General features: G+C 40.8%; 1 protein-coding gene across 2 annotated transcripts in view; it reads right to left on the bottom strand.

Annotated features, from left to right (window-relative positions):
• The window catches only part of PEPD (peptidase D), a 151,168-nt gene that overhangs the window by 103,483 nt on the left and 23,551 nt on the right, over positions 1–24,134 (bottom strand). For both annotated transcript variants that reach the window (XM_038147846.1, XM_038147845.1), the window contains 5 exons: positions 22,659–22,706; positions 20,945–21,006; positions 9,882–9,926; positions 3,515–3,590; positions 2,081–2,127 (listed from right to left, as the gene is read on the bottom strand). In XM_038147846.1, the coding sequence (XP_038003774.1) occupies positions 2,081–2,127; positions 3,515–3,590; positions 9,882–9,926; positions 20,945–21,006; positions 22,659–22,706 (278 nt within the window). The remainder of the gene's footprint in view (positions 1–2,080; positions 2,128–3,514; positions 3,591–9,881; positions 9,927–20,944; positions 21,007–22,658; positions 22,707–24,134) is intronic.

Genomic DNA, 24,134 nt, shown 5'->3' with positions numbered 1-24,134 from the left:
TTTTTTTCACCATTTTGCTATATTTTGAACAATATATTCACTACAGAGCAGTTTCATAATTAAAAGCCTTTAATTAAAGAAGATTAATTAAACATGAGATAAGCACAAATACTAAACAAACTGCTTCAGAGAAAACCCAGAATCTGACCTACCAAAATGACTTTATATGCAATTACACATGCTGTGAATTACTGTTTGTAGATAATTGCCTTGGCTATCTCCTTAAAGTCAACCGACCACACGTTAAAGTTAAATAATATCAAACCAGAAACGAAGTCAGGGCTGATTGGAGTTGCAGTTAAATGCATTTATTTTCTGTATATCTCAGCATTAACACATTACTGGTTTGAAATCATTTACCAGTGTTTAACCAAATGGACAAAGAAAAGGCAACACTTAGGTCCTACATCCAGTAACAGACAATTTTAATTGCTTTTGGGATCTCTGCCATTATTCTTCCTAGCAGACAGAAGAACAGCAGACAGTTTAAATTTTTAGGGCCCTTTTTCCCTAAAGGAACGGGTGCAGGGATGAATTCCACCAGTAAAAGAAACTGAAATTCTAATTATAGTCTCCAAGGCTGACACAGGAGAGCAGTCTGCCAAGACCTCTTTCATTAGCTAAATAACTTCAAACTCTTTCAAGAAGTGTAATCCATCAAGATTTATGGTAGAATAGAAGGCACTTATAAATAGGTGTAGTAGCTGCTTAAGTTATGTACTTTTTTCAATTGAAAGACACAAATAATCTTTTCACATGGTTGATGTGTGTGGAAGGAGCTAGCCAGGGAAGAATGAAAGTCCTGGAGAAAAAAGGTAATATACCTTATAGACGTACAGAATAGTGTTTATATATGTAGTTGTTGTATGACATTTAAATCAAACTGGCATTTAAAAGCACCTAAGAAGAAATTCTGCTCTAGAGAAATTTTTGATTGCTAATGATTTCCAGAGCCAAAATTTCACTATTGGCACGTACAGCATGGCCAGTGAGTAAAATGAACACAAAGTTAAAAATAAAGTTCAAGACCAAATGTAAACAATGTTTATTTCCCTGTTACCTGATGGTATATGTAAATGCAGTTTGAGGCACTGACAAATTATAGGCATAAGACCATAGTTTCTTCAGAAATTTAAACTGTTTAAATGGAACATTAGAATGTTCTAAAGGGCTTTATTTGCCTTTTGAGCTACCTTCAAATCCTGATGACAAATACTGTGGTCTCTTTATATTCCCTTCCCTGGGTGCTGCTCTAGCCTGCTTACAAGCCTTTGAAAAATTACTGCCAAGAAACAACAGTAACTGACATATGACTGCTATTTTCTATTTCTTCATTATGCAAATACCTTAAAAAATGAAAATACCATGTACAAGCTAAAAATAAATGGACTTGATGATCAAAACCATGCTTTATATGATAAATGCTGATGATCTAATGTAAATATTGATTCAAGAGAGGAGGCACTGTTTTGCTTAGATCTAGACACATCATTAGTGTATCAGTTAGGACCAGCCAAGCCCCTCATGGATGCCTGTACAGCACATTCTTTTCAACACAAGAGATAACTGCTGCTTTCTTATTGACTTGTCAGCAGCTGTAGAGCACCCATCACATGTGTAATCTGAGCTCCTTGTGCAGGCTAAGCACAGGTACTGCTGCCTTGTAATTGCAGGCAAAATGTAATTGCACACAGCCCTTCACAAGACACTTAAACACCCACTCATGCAGCCTTCTAAGCATACCCAGACTAAAGGCAATGTTTAACCATAAACACAGTTTTAGTGGATGGCTTCAAACAATGAAAACAGCTATTTCATCAAGCTTCTGTAAATTACTGTAACTCCAGGAAGAGAGACATGCTACACTTAACCAAAAAATAATCACTCCTCATCAAATGCATGTTTGAAACAGATGAAGTACTGCCTCAAAATAACAAAATAATATTTACAATGGCCTTCAAACATCAATGAACTCTCAGTCTCAACTGAATCCATGCTACTGCATTGTCTCAGCTATTGTTTTTCTCCCCCGGTACAGAGATATTATCTTTTTTATTATAATTAGTGTAGGAACTCTTACCTCTCCATCTCATATTCTTTCATTCCAACTTTTACAGCCTTCATTACCTGTAAGATACATATTAGCATGGGACCATCATAGCAGGAGGAAATCTCATATTTATAAATTTATGACTTATGACTGTCTCCAGAGAAACCTATATTACAAAAATATCATCTGTAGTTCATTTAAATTTACATCAGCACATGCATTTTAAAACTACACTGGAATCAAACACTTAAATCTTTTAAAATGCCTGCAGTCTCCAGTAATAAAGCAAGTTTAATTGCCAAACTACTATATCCCAATGAAGTGCAGCGCATCAAAATACCAGTGTTCAATTGTGAAAGCTGTGGTGAACATGGCAGCAAGGCCTTTTGTTCTACTTAGGCAAAACAAAGCTATGAACTGGATTATCCTACATGGGAGAGTCTCTTTTATGCTTTGAAATCTGAATCAACAGAAAACTACTAGAGTTAACACCAGTTTACAAGTCATAAATCTGATCCTTGCTCTCAGATTTGCTAAGAAAGTTTTATTACTTTGTCTGTTTCTGTATTACAGAAGTTCTAAGCAGCTGCTCTACAGAAAAAAATATTCTCAGATGTGATTATTCAAGAATAATGAAAAACCAAGGAATATGAATGCAAAATTACTACCCTTTGAGTTTTCAATTTTACAATATTTATTTTAGCACATTCTTACCCTTCACAGTTTGGATATCTGAGGAGCAGGAGCCAAGACAACAGCTGAGTGAGTAACCTCATCAGCTGGTTTTACCTGAGCTCCCCCTGGTCATCACCACTCCCAGAACTCACGGGCAGATCTGTATGGAGTACAGGACTGACACCCAAGCTGGTTTTGTCATCTCCACCAGGAGAGGGGTGCAGCTCCCCTGCTGTAGTGCCAGGTTCAACCTGAGTAGCCTTGCTGAGAGCCTGGACTTGTCCTTGCCACACTGGTGTGGTAACAGAGCAGCAGGGCTCAGCACTGCCCCAGGGACTCACCCAGCTCTCAGGAGCACCCTGAGGAATCCTTTCCCTGTCCTACACTCTGCATAGAAAGACTTTCCCGGTCCATCAGGATCTGGGAACAGTTACCTGCTAATAAAGCTTTTCAGAGCTGCACACGGGCCTGAATAATCTTGATCTTTTATTTCTCCATCATTATACAGGTATTTGTGCACACAGAACAGACTGCAAGCAGGTCACCTTCTGCTGAGGTGAGCTTTTACCCAAACCCACACTTCATTTCTCACACATCACAAACGCACCAGTGAGTTCAAGGACAATGCAAGGTACATTACTGGGCTGTAATAGGAGGGATATTATCCTCTTATTTCTATCCAGCCTTTCCATTATTTTATTACTAAGCAATTCTGGGTTGCTGGGGACATTTTCTGAGTACCACTGCTAGACTAAGAGCAAAAATTATTAACAGTAAAGGATCCATTACCTCTTTATGAGCTTCACTGGAGATTTTATTGGTGTAGCGCAGAACTTCCAACTCCATGTCTGTCTTAATGACACGACTTAAAGAGAAGAACAACAGATAGCATGTCAGACTGCAACCTCACAGCTAAAGAATGCAAAATGAAAAAACCCTGAAAATAATATGCATCACCTATAATAAGATTAGATCAAGTACACCTCAAGAGCAAACAGCTATTACAGTATTCATGACAGCAAAGTTTTGTTGGCACTGATTCAGCATTAGCAAAACAATCTTACAAAGGCAAGTCACAAGAATTTCAAATATCAGCCTGCCCTATTTAATACTTATAAACAAGTGGTTCAACCAACATTTTTTCAAATCTTCTGCAATGTATTAGGAACAAAACCAATGCAATTCTGCAGTTGTCATAACTCTAACACTACTTCAAATGGAACATTTCTACAAGCATGCTCGATTTCCTTTTAAACACAATTTGAAAGTATTTTACATATTTAAATTCCCAGAGCTCTGAAATTTCTGTTCAGCACAATCCCAACTCCCACCTATTTGCAAAACCTCAAAAGGTGAGCAAGTGGTGGTGTGAAAAATGCTATTTTTGTTTGGTACTCAAAAACCCAAACCATGAATTCAGAGACCACAGCAGCAGTAATTACAGCCATGATTTTCACTCTTTCACATGCTTCTGAAGGAAGATAAAAACCATAAAACCCCAAACAAACCAATGCCCTAAAACCCCCATCCTACTCTTTCTGCCTTATGAGATCCTGAATTCATGTATGTTTATAAGCCTTGATACTCTCTTCTGAACTCATGTCAAAAATGCATCGTTTAACTCTTCTCTACATGCATTTCTATCATGTGCTTCAAATGAAAGCAGCTATTGAGTGTGACATGCACAGTAAAGCACACACAGTTCCATAACCTCTATTAAACACCACATAGTCCTTTCACTGTTACACAAACTGAATTCCTGGTATTTTTCATGCCCATCTCAAAGGCAGCTGTGAAGTACATCCTTACTGTTTACAAAGTATAGAACTACATCTATTGAATTGCATGAGAATTTTTCAATCATGTTTTCGAGCTGCACTCCAGGGTTTGCAGCAGTTACAAAGAACCATAACTGTTATACTTTGAAACTGCCCTCTTTTTATTGTTACATGCTCTTCCTCACACTGCTGTAGAAAACTATTTACTGTATTTGTGCTCTGTAGTTTGTTTTAATGAGTCCAGAAACAGGTTTCTCAGCCATCAGTGCCTCTGATGTGAGATTACTGCATTTCCCACAGACAGTGCATTACTACAGCACAGCCACTCCCTTCAAACACAACTCCTCTGGCAAGAGTAAAGGTACCTCTGTAAAATCCTGATATTGATCAGAATGCTTTTACAAATAGAAACACTGTACAGGGGAGTGGATTGACTTTCTTAGTCAAATGGAAGATGACACAAAATAATCACTACGCAATTGAGAATGAGAAGTACGAGGTTTCAAAAATGCACACCTAAGTGAAAAAATTACACTGGGATGGTAAAATCTGCTGACTGTGAGTGAGAAAACAAACTTCCACTGCTTGTCTTTCAGCCAAGACATAAAAAAGAGCGGCTCAAATATATTTCAGTTAGAATGAGGCAGCAGCAAAGGCTTATAGATTTTTAAATTTTTTTTTTTAATCCTATTCCTTGGAAGACTGCATGTGCTAGCAGGGTAATTTAATACTTGTTTGATGTGCCTTTATATTACCTTCAGTATACAGTACATATCCATGATCTGCAATTGCCCGAAAAATAGGTTGTTCCATGATTCAGTTATCTAATCTTTTTGTTGCAATCTGCTGGTAATAAAAGTTACTAACTGCTCCACAGCAAGTGCCTGTAAACAGTGTTAGAAACCATTTCCCTTGGCTTGGGCATAAGCTTCAGGATCAATGTATTTGTATTAGACCACAACTTCTCAGGTATCTGTTTGAAAATAGAAATTCGTGCTCAGCCTCAGACTGACTATTTATGCAATGCAGCTCCTTCATTTACACAAGGTCAAGCACTGAAATACTTCACAGAAAATATTCAGCCATTCTGAGACCAACAAAAGCCACTACCCAAGGAGTGAAGGAGAGAAGGAAGGAGAGGGAGGATTGTGCAGGGAATAGGATCAGCTTTACCCTACACCAGACACTGGGCTCCTGGGCTACAGTGGTACTGCTGAGGGAGCTCCCACATCACGTCTGGCCAGTAGAAAAGCCTGGATTTCAGCACCATCTCACTGTTTGGACAGGGCAAAAGGCAGCACCCTCCCAAGCCAGGTTTACAGCAGGGGTTGGCACTTCAGGGCAATCTTATGATGAGTGTCCACAGTTCTCATGATGTCTTCCCCCACTTCCAAAATAAGGATAGGAAGAAAATCCCACCTTTTTTCATGAATGGGAACCTTAACATTCTATTGAAAACAGCTCTTAGACCAGTTACAGCCTCTGCATAAATGCATTAATATTTTAATGGGAACAAATAATTTCCAGGCTCCAGCTAATGCAAATTGCCACGATGTACAGATTCCACATGTAAGGCACTCCTCAGATTAGCAGGGGGGCCTAGTGCAATCTAGTTGAAATAAAAGCACAAGTCTCTGAGTGTCAGGACTGACCTATAACTTTCACCTTTTTTCTCCTTCATTTTGCCAGTGTAAAACCATTTCTTTTTCCTCATTCTCCTTTTACACACATTTTCTACTTTTATTTTCACTTAGTCATATGAGCAGCTGGTCTTTTCACCCATGTCAGTCATCCAGCAGGACAGAGAAACTTTAATATAAACAGGTATTATTTCAATCCAGAAAGTTCATTTGGGCATTTTAAATGTCTGGATAACAAATTATATGCATGACCTAATCAAGTGATGAAGAGCATATAGAATTTGAGGCGATTATGAGGCTGAAACTCACATAACTCAACTGTATTTTCCTAAACCAGTGCTCTCCTCAAAGGTACATAAATTGGTTCTCTATGTGCATTCTGCAGCTCTGACAATGCTGCAAGAAGTATCTGTTTCCAGTTATCAGATCAGTGTTTGATCAGCTGCTTGTTTTGCTGCTTTTTTGGTACATGTGTGCAACCTCAATGTCTCCTTTCTGTGACACACATGGAAAACACCTGGGAATGTCCACTCCTCCTTTTCCTTCTGGAAATATTAGATTTACAGACCACCTAACACATACGGATGATGCCCACGTGGGCAGACTTCACAGGCTTGCCTTATTTTTACCCTTTCTCACCTCTGCTGTTCCTTTCCACGTTTTATTTATAGAAATTTCTCTATCACAGTTGATACATTTATGCTCTTCTGCATTGCATAAAAACTTGCTAACTGAATTAGCATCAAAGCCAGCAAACACAGCAATGCACATATGCAAAGGAGAGGCATCACAGTGCAATTCTGAAAGACAGGTGCATGAACACCAAAGACAGGAGTTCAAAAAATGTTAAGAGGTTTACAGCATAGATAGAAAAACCTCTGAAAGCACAAAAAGCAAACGCACAGTTTAAAGATATTAACATACAAATCAGTTTTCACGAAGAAATAATGATACCTTTCCATCAAAATAATGCAAAAACCAGAACATGAAATCTTCCATATAAAATTATCAAAGCCCATTTTCAGGGTTTACAGGAATATACAGTATATACAGGCACAAAGCTGCAAATTACTAAATGTTTACTTCTAGCAACAACACGATTATGATAGACACTGGCAAATTACAGGAACAAAAGGCCATTTGGCTAAGTGTTGGTGTCAAAAAACCTCCTGATTGCTAAGGAGATAATTTAGACAAATTTGAGTTCTTTCTTCTGTTAGATGGCATTTTCTTTTCAAAACACAGGACTCAATACTTAGGATATCCATTCACTATGAAATTTGAAGTGGAAGCCTTTAAATTTAAAATGAAAGTTTTAAAATTTGTTTGGAAATACACCCACTCAATTAAATGAAAAAAAAAATTAACACCATCTGCAAACTGCTGAAATCCAGTGTAAGACTGAATTATTCAGTTTTATCTTTAAGTTCCATACCAAGTCAGAAAATGATGAGATCTTGAAAAAGTAAGCAAGAGAGGCAACAGATCCTTAACCACCAACACTTTGCCTCTTGTCATTTTTGTGCATTTTATTAGAAGACTGCATAATACTAGAGTTGCCTTTTGTAGCTCCCAGTTCCCCCTGGCTGGTTCAGAAAGCTCAGCCATTTCATCTCTAGCTGGCAGTTTGACAGCATGGCATAGAGCAAAGTTTTTCTGACAAGTACCATGTAAAACACAGTAGTTCAGAGCTTGCCAAATCTGAAATGAAATGCATCCCTGCAAGGAGATGATTCAAAGGATGCAATTTCCTACCCCAGAATATAATCCACAAGAATTCATCTTCCTAAAAGAAAAATGTTCTTAACTTTAAAAATACTGCTTTCCAAACAAACTTTCTTAGCTGGTAACTTGACATTCCAAGGAGATTTCTACTTTCTTAAGCTTTAATATACATGACCTGACATTCACATGTTAATTTCACCAGACACTTAAATCCTAACAACCATCTTTAACATGCTTTTGACTTAAAATGAAAGCCACCAAACTCAGTAAAACCTTTTAAAACATCTCTGAATACAAATCTGGACTTTCTCTTTACTTAGAATTCTCTTTCCTTGAAAGCCAGGTGTAGGGAAGGTGCATGCCAAGCATCCCTCTTCAGTCAGGCTGCAGGAAGAACTGAATCAGAATTCCAGGCTGCCACTCACAATTCACTGAAGAGATGATTCCTTCCACCCCAGCTCCAGGTGCTGCCTTTTCACTGCCTCAATGCTCCACCTCTCTCAGCACAGCCTCCAGGGCACTGACCTTATGTTTGTCCTTACCTGAGCGTCCTAAAGAAGTTTTAATCACCCTTTAATTAAAACCACAAAGGGGAAAAGCTTATGACACCTTGGTAAGGTGGATGGAAACAACCAGAAAGCTACCTTGGAATGCAGCCTGTAGCCCTACTCCAAAGCCTTCTGCAGCTAAAATTGCCATCTCTGTCCCTGTTGTCCCGCTGTGTCTTCAGTGCAAACCTTGGAAGTCAGACAGGCCCTCTCCAAGTCCTCCTCCTCACCCCTCTTAAATTCAGAAATCAAGCCCATAACATAACTTCTCTGTTTAGGAAAAGGAATGGCACAAATTCTACAAGGACAGAATAGGCAGCATCTAAAGATCAGTCCCCCTGACACTCATCAGCAGGAGCATCCACTACCACAGCTCCAGGCCCCCCCATGACTCAGGGATGGAACAATGTCTACACAAAGCCTCCCCACTTCCCACTCCCCTTCTGCAGCTCTATGTCCTGCCAAGCAATGAAAAATATCTGCCACAACAGATATGTGACCTTTTAACAATTCTAACTGTTGTGAAATCACTGCTGTTCAAATAACATCTCCACAGTTTTCAAGCTGGCAACTAGCTGTAGATGGAGACAGCAGAAGATGGTTCTCAGCATATGTGCTGAAAACAAGCATTAAAAGCATAATATGCAGTAGCATGCAGGACAATACACTGCAACAGTGGGAGCCAGAGGGTGCACCTGTGTTTTGTATTTTAAGCTTATCTGTCTTAACTAAGGATTTGCTTCCTCATTTCTAGATTAATTCACACAAAAGCTTGGATAAAAACCTAATTCATTAATAAAAATCCACTACTATGGTCTTTCATGCACTACTGTGTTTCTTCAGTAATTTTCTAAATGGAAAACTAGAGAACCTTAGTTATGGAGCAATCCATGTGGACAAAGTCAGCAATGTTGACCGAAAGAGGAAAACTAGTAAAATGGAGTAGCTTTGCACTTAGTCACACATCTAGTTTGTTTGTTTCAGATAGGCTACAGCAGAATTCCCCAAGAATTACAAAGTACAGTTATATGAATAATAATTCAACAAAATTAAGGCTGTTAAAATCCTGGAGAAGAAATAACAGCTAATTAAATACTACCTGTTTAGACAGAGTTTTGATCTATGTTCGCTTTCTGTTGCTAGAACATAAACTATCCTCAGTTCTTTTCCCATTCATACAAATTCATATTTACAGGAATGTGACTTAAACCCTAACACATCCTAGAGTAACGTGTATCCAGATAAAATGTTTAAGCAGTGTTACATAAATTCTTTAGTTTTCAATGCTGTCACCTTGCCCTATTATTAAGTTTGTCCATTATTTCCCGTGCATAACATGAAATCAATTTAAAATTAAAACTCCTGTGGTTAAGTAGGAGGCTTCAGCTGAGGGAAGCTCTCTGAAACAATGGTACAGTATAAGCATGTTCAACACTACTCAAAAGGAAGATTTTATGTTACTCACCATTCTGCAATTTCAGGATGAAGAATTTTGTTGTTGACATTAAATCTAAAAAAAAAAACCAAAGACACTAATATTAAAAAGCAGTCAGCCACAACAGCAGAGACCACATACTCTTTTTTTTTAACCATGTCTTCTCTGAGAAAGTAAAGTGAAAGCAAGTATTGTATGGGAATTCAACAGAGCACCCAGTGAGAAGAATGCATTCAATTTTGAAATACATGAGACTAAACCACATACATTCTTTTAAGAATGTGCAGAAGCCAGTGTTTGAGACATGCTCATCACATTTCTTTTGGCAACAATAAAATGCTAGGTTACCAGTTCACTGCTGTGACTGTGGGGTGGATCAGACTGACCTCCAGGCATTCATTCCAAATTATTCTGTGATTTTTACTTTGTTCCTCAAACACCCTTCAATGAAATTAAACCCAGCAAATTGCAGATTTCATCCTTTGTTTCATGCCTTCCGACTTCTGAGTGCACAGAAGGTGGCCATGCGATAAACAAGCTTGCTTTAGAGGATGGTGAAAAGGAAAATACCTCTCTATGTCTTTTCCAATCTGCAGAAGGGGCAAAGCAGAAGCTCCCAACTCGCCTTGGCCTCTGACACGTCACTATTTTTCTGTTTATTTTCTACATGAGCAATTCATGTATTCTTGGAATGATTTTGAGGCTCTCTGAACAATAACACTACAGTGGCAAATAAAGCAAGCAGCTGAGTAATTAGGTGGAACACAAATGGATTTTCAAGCATTGTTAAAGGGGTTTTTTTTGCTTACAATTTAAATGCCTAAGGAGTGTTCTGCATCAAGGATATTTTTGTCTGCTCAGGACTGTTGGCTCTCCAGTTAGGGTATTTAAGAGAATTAAAATGCTACAAGCTCCCAACAGTTCTTCAAAAGAATGTTATGAGGCAACAGTTCATTTTCCCACGTTTTTGAAGGAAAAAATTAAATCTATTCCAGGTTATTAACCATTCTTTATACCTCAGAAGGGACCAATGAAAGCATAAATTCAATTAAAAAAATTACTTAGAAGTCACTTTTAATTGTGTAAGGGTCTTCCTGTGTCCTGAGAAAACAGAAAAAAACCCCTTTGTTTCTCTTTTTCAGAGACAGATGCTCATAAACTTATAAAACCCTAATAAGGAGAAGGCTAGTTCCTCTGTATTCCTATGCCAAGACACAAACCAAAAACTTACTATAACATTCAATAAGGACAAGCTGTATGGCATTCAATATTAAGGGTTTTAATGGGAAATCACTGTAAATTCAAGACAAAAAGCCACCCAGCAGTCTCAGAACAGTGCATCATTATATAATAAAATTGGTCATTTGGAAACAAGAAAGTATCAAAATGGCATGTTTTCAATTTAGTCATCACCATCTCAAAAATTATCACTTACATAGACCAATGCAGAACTAAGTCGACAATGGAAGTAAAATACAGTAAAATACAAATTTATACAGAAGAAAATATATGAATGACATAGTAAAATCAATCCATGAAGATTCTAAGAACCCAAAAGCCTGAGCTGCATGTGTGGCTGGAGAATACACCAGCTGACACCACCACAGAACACCAAGACACAGAATTATGCTGCAGCTGTAACAAGAGACACAAAACCTTTCAGTAATGTCATCAGTACATCAGACAGAAAACTGATCAATGAAGGCAAATGTAAGGAGACAGTGCAGCACTGGAGTGTCCAACACCAGCTCCATGCAAACAGGAGTAAACTATGGCTATTGTGAAGTAACAAAAGAAAATAAAGCGCAGGGAAGGGCAGTTACAGAAGGCAGCTGACTTTGACTCTGAAAATCCACATCTCAAAATACTGAATTGATCCCTTTAACCACAAACACAAATGGATGAAATCAAAAGCAAATTAAATGAGCCAAATATGAATCTCATAAAAGAAGACTGTCTCACCCAAGCATTCAGAAAAGAGGGGAAAATTGCACACTGGTGTGGACTAACAGCAGCTCACTCTTTTAGAACAGCCATTTCAGCTACAGTCCCTGGATTTTATCTTTCCTGGTCAAGCCTCAGGTTTTAGCTCTTATATTTTTCAGATTCTGTGCTGCTTTAGTGTAAAATTGTGAGGTTCACATTAGGGGATGGTGAGCTCTCTGCACAGAGCAGGGAGACAAAACAATTCCTGCTCTAGCTGGGCACCAAGGACAAATGATCCAAATCTCAGCCCAAGAACACAAACAGTGTGGCCTGAAGAGAGAAAAACAAGGATGGGACTGCATGGGCTAAAGCTGGAACTGGACAATGAACTCCAATATGCAAATGAAGCAGAACTGATCAAAGTGACAGACCCCGTGAGCGCTCGTGCATTTTGGGACCATTTTGGTTCATCTTGGGTGCAGCCCTGGCTGGGCTCTTGTGCTGCCCAAGGTGGATCCATGGAGGCCTTCTAATAAATCCCTACTTTATTCTTTAGCTCCATCTACCCTCTGTTCTAGGTCAGCCTTCACAAGGCATCAGGCTCTTCTTGAACTGTCTTTGGGCTGCCAGAAATCCAAGTCTTGCTGGCTGGGACCACCTACTATGCCTACTGTGTGACAGTTCCTTAAAATTCTGGTCTGCTGTCAACTGGGGAAGCTCATTAAACACACAGAGAGGCAGCAGGACTGAATCAGGAGGGTGCTGGTGGGCAGAGAAGAGCCAGGAGGTCATCATCTGAGCAGAAGTTCTCTCACCTGAAAGACAGACTTTCTGATGTAATGCCAACAGAAAACAAGATGTTAGACCTCTTAGAAACAGCATCACCCCATATGTGCAAGAGAATATATTGTAGGCCACTTTCTCAAGGAAGCCAAAGATTGATGACAGAACTGTCTCAGCTCCACCTACCTCATGGCAGCTGTGGGTCCTGTGTGAGCAGCCACAAGGCTGCCTGTTTGTAACTGTGAGACTTTTAAGGCTGACGACTCAAATCACACTTCTCTCTTACTGGGGTGGTTTAGGGATAGTACTGTCCAATTTAGTGCTCTCAGCAAAACCACAGCATCACTGCCACTCATTTGCCCCCTTTCCCTCCAACTGGAAGCACAAAGTGCAAAGATCATGGGTTGAGATAAGACAAGTTTGCTGGAAACAGCAATGAGATAAGAAAACATACAGTAACAGCAACAATATTAATAACAAAAGGCGTAAGACAAAAAAACAATTTACATGGAAAAAAATGGAAAAAACCCCAACAATAAACAAAACACCAGACTGTTCTGCCCAAAGTGTTTCTCAACTGGAAGGAACACTCTTCCAAAGCAAGAGGGTCCCTTCCTCCTGGCCCCCGGAATGACATGAAGGGGTACAAACAAGATCTGGGTCCATGGCTGTGTGTTCTATCTATCCTAGATGTCACCCAGGTCAGGAGAGCTGGTGTGCTGTCTGCTGGCTGCTGCACCAGGAGCTCACAACTGGTACCTGAGCAATCCATGCTCACTGTCTGTGGTAGCAATGGCACACAGTGACAGTGTCATTCAGCAACCAACATTATACAATTCAACATTACAAATGTTGAATGTTCTCACCCAAAAATCAAATCCCTCTTCATCACCCACCAAGTGCACCCAGGTCCTGGAGCAAAAGCAGTCCCACGCATGGGTTTGCCTTTGCCTGAGGCAGGACAAACCCACACTGCCTTCCCTGACACATTTCTCATACGCATCACGGGGACTTTATCCCCTGCTAAGGTACCTGGAGCTTCTGACTGACCAGGGCCAGCTCCACTGGCAGAGCCTCTAGTGAAAGCTAACCAGGTGGCCTCTGCTAAACGTGGATCCCAATGTCCAAAGGTCCCACACCCACTGCTCTCAGTGTGGTTTTGAACAGTCCATTGCAGCGCTCGACTTTCCCCGAGGCAGGTCTGTGACAGGGAATATGAGACACCCACCCAGTCCTGGGCTCTCTGGCCAAGGTGTCCATGAGTCCATTTCAGAAATGAGTCCCACTGCCTGACTCCGCTCTTTCTGGGGTGCCATGTCACCACAGGACTTGTTTGTCCAGGACTGTGCCTCAGGCAGTGGCGTGAGGCAAAGGATGAATCTCCAGCCACCCAGGGGTTGTTCCCCCCACTGACAGCACGCACAGCTTGCCTTGGTGGGTCTGGCAGGAGCACAATGTCACCAGTTTGCCAGGCCTCCCCTTATTTACATTTCCACCATGGTCCCTCACACCACAGAGCTTTCCTCCTTTGGCCCTGCTTGGCTGCAGTGCATGTTTCAGTCACGGATAACCTGGGAAATGGAGCCCACGGTTAAAGCCACCCCTTGATCACAAACCCATCTGGACATTGCATCTTTTCCCTGATGACCTGAGGTGTCATGGGCCCACCAAGCCAGAAATAACTCAGCCTTGTGTTGCCAGTCCAGATCCACCTGAGACCCTTTAATCTGGCAGCCCAATCCAGCTGTCTGCTGCTGTGATGTCCTTCAGTAGCCCTAGAGGCAGGACTTTGGCAGCCACGGTCTCTACCCAGGCACTGATGTTCTGCCCCAGTTCAGCCGCCCTGATGGGTTTCCCCTCTGTGCTGCCAGCTGCTCTTTGCCCACCAGCCCAGCCACCCCCACAGGGCATTTGCCACCACCCACGAGCCAGTGTAAAGGGAGTGTTGGCCATTTCTCTCTTTCAGAGATATCCAAGGCCACCTGGAGGCTTTCAGCTCTGCAACCTGACTTGATCCACCTTGTGGCTCATTGTGTAGGACTCCATGCAGCAGCTTTCCATTTCCAGTTATCTCTGTGGTACAGCATGCAGAGAGCACATTGCTGTTCCTTTTCTGGTAGCTGGTTACATGGTGGGGCCTCCTCAGCACATCACCTTCTCCTCCTCTGATGATGGCAACCTGAAATTTTCACCTTCAGGCCAGTTCCTGGTAACTTTCCAGATCCCTGGGCAATTGGAGTTTCCTATTCCTATTCAGAGCCATCTCCATGGCATCAGGGCCAGGATGTGTGGAAGGCACTTCTCTTCTGAACATCCAGCCCAGCACTGGCACTCGGGGTGCCAGAGAAGCTGTGCTTCAGAGCCAATTGATAAAAAGTAACATCAGCCCTTCTGTCTGAGGACTTGCCCACTGGAAACTGGAGCTGCTTTTATCCTTGACTAATTTCCTGTGGTGGTTGTTCCTCCTTTTAATTCACATACCTGTGCTCCCAGGGCAGGGATGGGGTTTCCATCCCACCTCCTCACGTCCTCTCTGTGATCACACAGGCAAAACCACAGATTACCTCATGGTGTGTCCCCTCTCTCTCAAGCAGAGGAGCACTTGCTCCCAAAACCAGGGACTGGTCTGTACTGGCAGGGCATGGGACACTTCCTTAAATTTTTGGTGGTCCTCTTTAAATTGTTGGACATCCTTGGACAATCTTTCCACAGATGTGATGCAGAACCGTGGTGCAACTTTCTTCATCTAGCTTGCATTTGATACCCGAATTATCCACTGACTGTTGTTATTTCATGAGCTCACTGCCAGTGAGTTGGCACACAGCGATGGCATGCTCCATAGGAACTTCCACCACATGGCTGTGTACACTGGATGTCATCTGGATTTATAGGGGACTGCTTTGAATACTTACAGAGCACCTCCAGCACAGCTAAGTCTCTCAGGGACTGGATACCTTGCTCCATGGTGTTCCACTTGTCTCTCTGCCCTATTAGACCATCCTTGAGAGAACACCTTCCCCTCATCCTTGACAGGAGTTGACTCCAGAGGCTGAGTTTCTCTTCATTTTCTAATCCCCTGGTCAATCCCACATCCTGGGACAGGAATCCCAACTGCTTGGCTTCACTCCTTGATTTCTTATTGTGGGCCACAATATTCCAGCATGGGAACAGCTGGGTCACCAGGGGCTCTCCCAGCTGGCAGCTGAAATTTTTTTGCACATCTCCCAGCTCACCTGGGGATAGGGATCAGGTGATTATCTCTGGCTCTGCCTCTTCCTCCTGTTGTGAGAGTTCTGCTTCCTCTTCATCCCTCACTAAGCAAATGGACCGTCTTGGATTTCTTTTTCTGTACAGGTGCAACTGCTTCCAGCATGGGCTGTTCCTCTGGCTCCACTGCAGTTGGGAGTGCCCACAGCACCTGCTGCTCTGCTTTCCTCCTCCTCCCCCTGAGGGTGCTGTTTAGTGTCATAAATCACAGCCAGAGGCCAGCATGTTGCATAACTTTGTGCCTCCCTGGAACTGCCACAGCTTTTCTGCTCTCACGTATTTTTTCACTTTTACAAGGTCCTGTAGCTGTTCAGGGGTGAACTTTCAAACCTTTGGAGCAGAATAGTCCTTCAAAAGTCATCTCATTTTCTTTCTTCAGTGCTCCCACTAGAACCACAGTGCACTTGCTTCCCCTCCCCCTCCCAGTGGAAGTACAAAAGGCAAAGGCCATGGATTGAGACAAGAATAATTTTCTGGAAACAGCAATGAGATAAGAAAATGAACAATAACATCAACAAAATTAAGAACAAAAGGTATAAATCAAAGAAAATATTTATATGGAAAGCCCTTGACAATAAAACCAATGGGACCATTCTCCCCAGCACATTTCTCTGCAGCAAGGAACACCCTTACTTCTCCAAAGCAAGAGCCCTGACATGAGCTGGGACAGAACAACACCTGGGTCCTGGCCGTGCCCCCTCCCAGACACTGCAGAAAATAAACCCTGTCCTGGCCAGCTCATCTACCAGCAAGGCAGCCAAACAAACCAACCACATCCTGAAGGTTACTGGGTAAACTCAACAGGAAGAGCTTTTCACCACCAACAATGTGAGTATACAAATGGTGTTAAATTCACATAATTTGTGCACAAAGCCCTACATAAAATCCCTTGACCAAGGCCTCCCAGCACAGTTTTGATCTCACTAGACAGCAAACAACTTACTCATGACAAAACATGTACTACCCTAATGATAGGAGGATTAGGCAGTGCAATCTAATTCTACATTTTTCTGCAATTTGCAAATTGACAATACTTAGATGATGAGATATGTGGTCTTGAGGAAGAAAACAAATTGGCATTTGCTACAGTTGCAATCTGTAACATATTAATGCTCCCATTTAATCAATGCAGAACTAAGAAATACTACACTTTAAGGCATGTCCAAATTGATTTCATACTCAGTTGTCCTTTCACACGCAAGACAAATTCATTAGTTAAAACAACCCTAGAAATCTACACTTCCCATATAAAAGCACTGTATAATGAGACCTCTTTTTGTCAGTTTAATGAATACACTGCGTGTGTCTACAGTGATAAAAATCTAAAACGTATTGATACACACTGTTAGAATTCTCTTCTTCAACATGGAGAGTCTTTGTCCTAATGAACTGATTTGTCTATCCAATATGAAAGGAGGAATTCACTGCAAAACTTGAAACATTAGGTACATTGCTTAAACTGTCCATCATTTACCTCAATTGACTCTGAGGATGAAAAAAACCCTGCCAACACAGTGAGCAAAGATTTATTCAACAGTGATTTAAAGTATATGATACATTACTGTTCAGCCCCACAGGTTAAAAATACGTTTTCTGTATGGTGAGTCACATCCTCTCAAAGCACTTTTACAAGGGCTACATAACTGGCATGATTAGATGAAAGAAAAGCCTGCACATTTGAATAATGGATCCATGAATTAGGAAAAAAACCTGCACACACAGAACTGGCCTCTATTAGCAAAGAGAAATATGAATTTCTAGAAAAGAAAGCACTAGAAATCTTTAGAAATCTGCCTTCGATGGTTCAGCCTTCTGGGGCAAGTGAGCAACTCCCTTGTGCAGGATTCCTAAGAGCTGCAAACAGAGCGGACCTGAGGGGAGTTACCAGGAGCAGCACCAGGACACGGTCCAGGTCTCCTGTCCCAGGCTGGTCCCTCAGTGACCCTCTGCTGAGCAGGGAACCTTCCATGTACCACTGGCCTCTGTTCCACAGCTTGCAGCAACAGACCAGCTTTTCTGAAGAGCAACATCCTTGCTATATGAGAGAGCTATACATAAACTAATGTAAACAGGAAATAATTCACCACTACAGATTCTATAATCAGGATAGAATCAAGCTTAGCTACTGCTAGCATGACAAAAATAACTTCAGGGTGATCCTCAGGGCACAGAAATAACCCACAACCACAGCAGTCATTTTGTCTCAAATGACTATTTATGACAGTAGAAAAATTAACCAAATAGCTTAAGCAATGTTCCAGAAGAAGTTCAAAAGGTTCAAAAAGTAAGGCAGGGAAGCAACATCACTAGGGCAAGAAAAAGACAGCTTCTGACAGAAGCAGATGAACAGCCTGCAAAGAGAGCAAGATTCACTTTTTTCAGGAAATGTGACATTATTTTCATTATTATCCATCATGAAACACCCTCTATGCCCCCCACCCCCACTGGGCCAGGTCAGCCTAGGAGAAAAAAAAGACATATGGAAGCAAGAGAAACATAAAATGGTCCTAACAAGAAAATAGATCTCGGCCAGGAAGCCAGAAAACCAAACAAAGAGGAGATTAGGCATAAAATAGAGCATCATGGCCAGGGCAGAGCCTGGCTGAGCTGAGGACTGAGAGAGCCAGCAAGGCACAGCCACAGGCAGGCAGGAGGGAGCACACTTGGAAGGAACACATTGCTCTGGGTGTAATCCTCCTGGAAACAATCAATACATCTGAAATATATCTTGCTAGAAAGGACACATTTGCCACAGGAGAGGTGGGGAAGCAGGAAAGTTGAATTTGATTTGGGTCTCTATTGAAAACAAATACAAAATGGACTGGTTTATATAGACAGTTACAAAATTCTGAGGCAAGCAGAGTTGAAAAGGAAGCTCAACCCCTCCTCCAGACCACCAGTTACCCCCTGCACATGGACCAAGCACGAGCTCACCAGAACCACCACTGCCCAGGAGAAGACACAAACAGAACCAGGGAGATCCAAGAAAGACTGGAGTGACAAGTGGTTTGAAGGCATGGTCTCTGTCAGAAGAGGGGAGTTGATCCAACTACAAAATCAGTGCATGCTCTTCCATACTGTGAGCTTGGGAGGGGAAGGTACCAAGCAGATCTGTCAAAGGCAGCAAAATGAACGACCTAGTGCCTAGGGGTGGAGAGGGATGAACATGTGCCAAGTCCCAAAGAGAAATATCTGCTGACAGCTGGAAATCCCTGCTAGGAATGGAGGAGCACTCCTTCTGGAGCACGGACAGCACACCCAGCACTAACTGAGAAGCCAATGCTTAAATATCATACAGTGTTGTAGGAGACACTCTATTATATTAAAACCTCAAATGAAGTGCTAAATGGAGTGGCTTCCTAGCCTAATGTTGACTAGTGAATGGGCTACTAATTAAACTCTTTAAACAGAGTTTAGTGAAATTCAGGGTAAAAAAGGTGATTTTAGTAATTCAAACAGACTTTTGTACATCATTCCAATAAAGAATTGGAACTGTTGAAGTTAATAACTGTAAATTAACTGTTGAGGTTAATAACTGTATTTCATGTGGAGGTGTATTAGATAAACTGGAGATATTGCTCCACACAGACTTTGGAGTCCACCTGTATGTGAGAGTGTAAGATGACCATCTACTTGGACAAAGCAACAGAACTCACACTGGTAGTAACAGCAGAGAGGACACCAGACACTCGTTACAAGTGACATCTTGTGGCATACCTCATATTTAACTCAGTGGGCAGCAAAAGATGTTTAAATGCCTGGTACCTTGTTCCCAATATCCCTGACAGAACCATTAAACTCCCATTTAGGATACAGAGGGGAGAACTAAGTAATTATGAAATCAGATTCCAGAGTTCAGATCACTTGACACAAAGAAACTACCCCAGCACAAAACATGCTCAGATTATACAAACGAGAGCCCAGACTTACAGCAAATTCTGTACCCTACCATCCTCACTGTAGAATTAACATGCTGCTGACAGAGGAGGATGGAAAAAATAATAGTGAGGTGACTGGGAGTCAATGATCAACATCTCAGCACAACTGCTTATTTTAACAGGCTTTTTAATGAGGGGGGTCTGTTTCTTTTTGCCATACACTTGGGCTAAAATCAGACAATGATATTCTTTAAAAGATATCGTAACAGAACAGACAGCTGTATTTCATTAAAAATTGAGGCCATCCTCCTCACATCCCAGAGCAAGCTGTGATGTGTCACCCTGATTTTCTAAGACTTTGCTAAGCCTTCTGATGTTTGCATTCTTGTAACAAACTTTCTCACACACAGTTCTGTAAACAACTTATGTTTTGCATTCTTTCATGGAGAAGGAGAGAATTGATAGACTCTTAGTCTATCCAGTGTCATTGGAGAGGTGGCACTGTCACCCTCCAATCCACTGTCACTTCTAGAAAACTATAAATGTTAGAGTCAGAAAATAAAGGTCCCTTTTTTTGTTCACCTAGAGAGCAGCACTATCCGTGTCATCTTTTCGTGTCGTATTACGACAGTGATGTATTTCTATTTACTGCCCTTTCAAAATACTGCATACAGGAAGACACCTCACTAGTAGCCAAGCTTCATAAAAAGACAGTCTTAAGGACACTAAAAGCTCACATCTAGACAGTGAAATGATTATTCCTTTTTCTTCTGATTTGTGAATTTATTTTACACCTGTAATGTAACATTTTTTCAGAAGACTGTGCATTACCAGAATCCATAATATGTAGATTAATAATGTACAAGGAACTCAGTAAGAGAAAGAGACTACTCTTAAAGATTAATTTTTCTTCAATCTGAAAATCAAATATTCCAATCCCAAAAGTGGAAATGGATGTATGAGGATGGGTCTATTTGGTTTTAAATAGCTACAGTATAAACACAGACAAAGAGAAAATCCGGATTAACTTAGATGCAAGAGAGATTTCAAAAAAAACCTGACTGTATTTCAAGTCATTAGAAACATGTATCAAAACTTCTTTGGAAATAAAAAGTTTTGCATCTGAACTGCCATTCATCATCCTTTCATCAAGAAAAAAAACATAATTTAATTTGAAATTTAAAATGAATTCAACATAATCATGTAACAATTAATGTACAAAAAAGCTGTGTCACTTACTGGCTGATCCCCTCAAACGAAGCTTCTTTGGAGACATTTCCACTATCAGTATTAACACCACGCTGGCAGGAAAAAGATTAAAAAGGACTGTGATTCTGAGCCAAACACACATATTTAAAATTCAAATCATGGGGAGAATTTGATTGCAGTAAGTATTTGGGAAAACTTACACATAAGTTTACCTGAACCACTATAAATAAAAAACCCCTGACTGTTCAAATACAGTCCAATATAAGAAATAATCAGTTCCATAGGAGACCAGCACAGAACTCAGGTCAGGATGTGCTGCTTAGGAAGAAGACAAGCTTTGATTTCTAATGCACTTACGTCTTCAGAGGGAGGTGTGAGACCTGTATATATATAATTATACAGGGCAAGAGAATGAAAAATAAGCAAGGCCTGTTCTAAAGTAATTTAATATTAAAATAAATTACTATGCCCTGCCTTGGCAATTTCAATTTGCTTTGTTACTATTTAAATTTGCTTGCTGCTCCCCTACAGCTTTCCATTCAAGCAAGCAGCATAAGCAAGAGTATTTTGGCTGCTACACAGCAGATGAACACTTCTGACATGTGCCTGGGGAACCCTGCAGAGCAGCAGCTCTGGAAGAGACCACAGGAGGAGAGGACCAGGTTTCCATTCAGCAGCAAACAGAGAAGTGCTTTTCCCGTCTCTGAATGCTTCTTCATGGCAGTGGGAGGAATGTGAAAGCACCACAGCAGCCTCCTCTCAGCCACAAATTATGTGAAAATTCCTGATTACAACAGGATGCTCCCAGAGTGATAACTACTCAACTCCATGTGAAAAATGCACAGTAAGAGGCACAGGATAGTCAAACATTCCATTTCTCTCATTTCTCTTAAAGAACATTAAATTAAGCCACAGGGGCATGTTCTAAGTGTATATGTGTGTATACAAATATAATTGAAAGAAACAGTGAAAAATGTTTAGGGCCTCTGTTCTTAATGGATAAAGAATTCAGATCTGAGGTCATGTAACTTCCTAAGGAGGGAATTTTTTGTTATGATTTCTGTCTGGTGTCTATCATGGGAAAATAAGAAATTCAGGAGCTGCCCCTGCATTTGCTGTAAGAGAAAGCTCAGAGTCAGCAAATAATTTTTATAAATATTAGAAACAATAAAACAGATAGTAGGAGTTAACAAAACACCTGTAAAGCAGGGGAGCAGCTGGGAGGTGATGGGAAGGAGAAACTTGCAGTCTTCACCTCCACTCATTCACGCTTCTTCCCAAGAAACAAGCAAGTACCATTAAAAATGCTTAGCAAGCATTTGATATTGCCTCACTCCTCCCAGAAGCTGCTCTTACTAAACCACTCTATGCAAAAAAAGCATTCCCTGAATCCTTGTGAGATTCCCACAGAAAGGCCCAAACCTGCTCATGACATGACCAGAACAGCATGAAAGGAAAAGGGAGCTTGGAGTCAGTGTAGGGATGTTGGAGGCCATCATGGTCGATAATTGCCATGTTTTACCAGATAACCAGAACAGCTTCTGGCAGACAGAATGCAGATGGGATGAAGCCAGAGGCTCATCTTGAAACCATGGAGGGGGCAGAAGAGTAGATTGTTATACACAGGTGACCTCCAATTTGGTGTAAGATGGGGAGAAAAAAATAAAGAATGTCAGTGCAAAGAAATGCTGCATAAACTGGTATCCCTATTGAAGAAATGTAGTACTTTCCAAATATGACTTACCAAAGTGAGAAGTACAGCAGGTTTCTTCGAAGCCAATACACTGGATAGCTAAAAAGAGGGTTTAGATTAATGTTATTTGTATTTTTATTCCTTCAACATAACCAGATTGATACCAATTTCATCAATATTCACTGTATATAAAGTAAATGAGCTGCAAAGACAAAAATGTTCCTCAGATACCTTTCAGATACTCTAGTATTACCTGAGACATGCAACAGGAAACAGCAGAATACAAAATATTGACAGTGATCAAGTTCATTGTATCCTTTAAAGACATAAGTACCAACTATAACTCATGTCTATTGTCATTATTAGGAAGACACAACATAGGAGCCAAAAAAGTTGTAAGGTCACACAGAAATAAGGAAACCCAGGGTGCTCTATCCTGCACATACAACATTTGCATTAATATCATTATGGTACAATGTGCTAAATGCTTAGCAAAGAATACTGATTGTTATTCTCACTGGGTCACTTCTACTGACTAATCCTTTTATTAGGCTCCTTCAGCCTCCTTCAAACATTCACAAACTGAGAACAAAATCACTGGGCTTGTAGAGTGCTGGGCTTTCAGAGCAGCTGCAGAAGGGTGGGTGCTGAATTACACTTATCTTGAGGCAATGAACACACGACGTAGCTTCATGGAGCAATATTCTATCAACTTTAAACCACCTTAATAGCACACTAGTAATATTAACACAAGAAACTATATGGCAGTGGAGCTCAAAAATATCAATTCCACCCTTTATTTTTTTTTGTTTCTTAATTCCATGAAATATCAGGATAACACACACACGTTGGTCATTCATTGATGTAAAGATATTCTATAAAAAAGACCCCTGGTGCTCTGATGGTGGAAAACAAATTCCTTGGCAAAAAAGCCAAAAGCTGAAGGAACCACTGAGAGCTGAACAGTTATGCTGCAAGCTTCAACAGCATCCCACTTGAATACATGGAGTCCAGGTCAAAGCAGCCTTCATTTTTTAATTTATTTACTGGTCCACATAAAGACCCATCTCTTTTTCCCATCAAAGAAGTTTTTTAAGCAGTAAAAAAGCAGAGAATAGAACTGCAATGAAGACATTTGTTGACAGAAAGTGACCTAAAACAACTAAGGTCAATGTGATTTTTAAAAATAAAACAGGTATTTTCCACTTGCAATTTTCATCATCTGACAGATGAGCACTGGAACACCTGGACACTACAAGACTCCAACTCACACATGGCAAAAATCAACCTCTCCGTAGCTCCCTCCACTCCCAGCTGCAGACATACAGATCAAACTCTACTTTGTTGCTGGACTCATTATGAAAATTAAATGAAACCTCCTCACAGCTGATGAGAATAAAACTATTGGTCTAGAGAGGCAGAGTTAGTGTTTCACAGGAACGAAGAATCAGAGGAGTCTTCTTCAAGCTGCTCTCCATGCAAGCACCACACAGAGCTTGGCAGGAATACTGTCCTCACCTGCTGAGC

The sequence above is a fragment of the Motacilla alba genome, chromosome 11 (assembly GCF_015832195.1).
Source record: "Motacilla alba alba isolate MOTALB_02 chromosome 11, Motacilla_alba_V1.0_pri, whole genome shotgun sequence".
NCBI classification, from domain to species: domain Eukaryota; kingdom Metazoa; phylum Chordata; class Aves; order Passeriformes; family Motacillidae; genus Motacilla; species Motacilla alba.
Note: the sequence above shows the minus strand (reverse complement) of the source record. Positions and strands in the feature narration are given on the sequence as shown.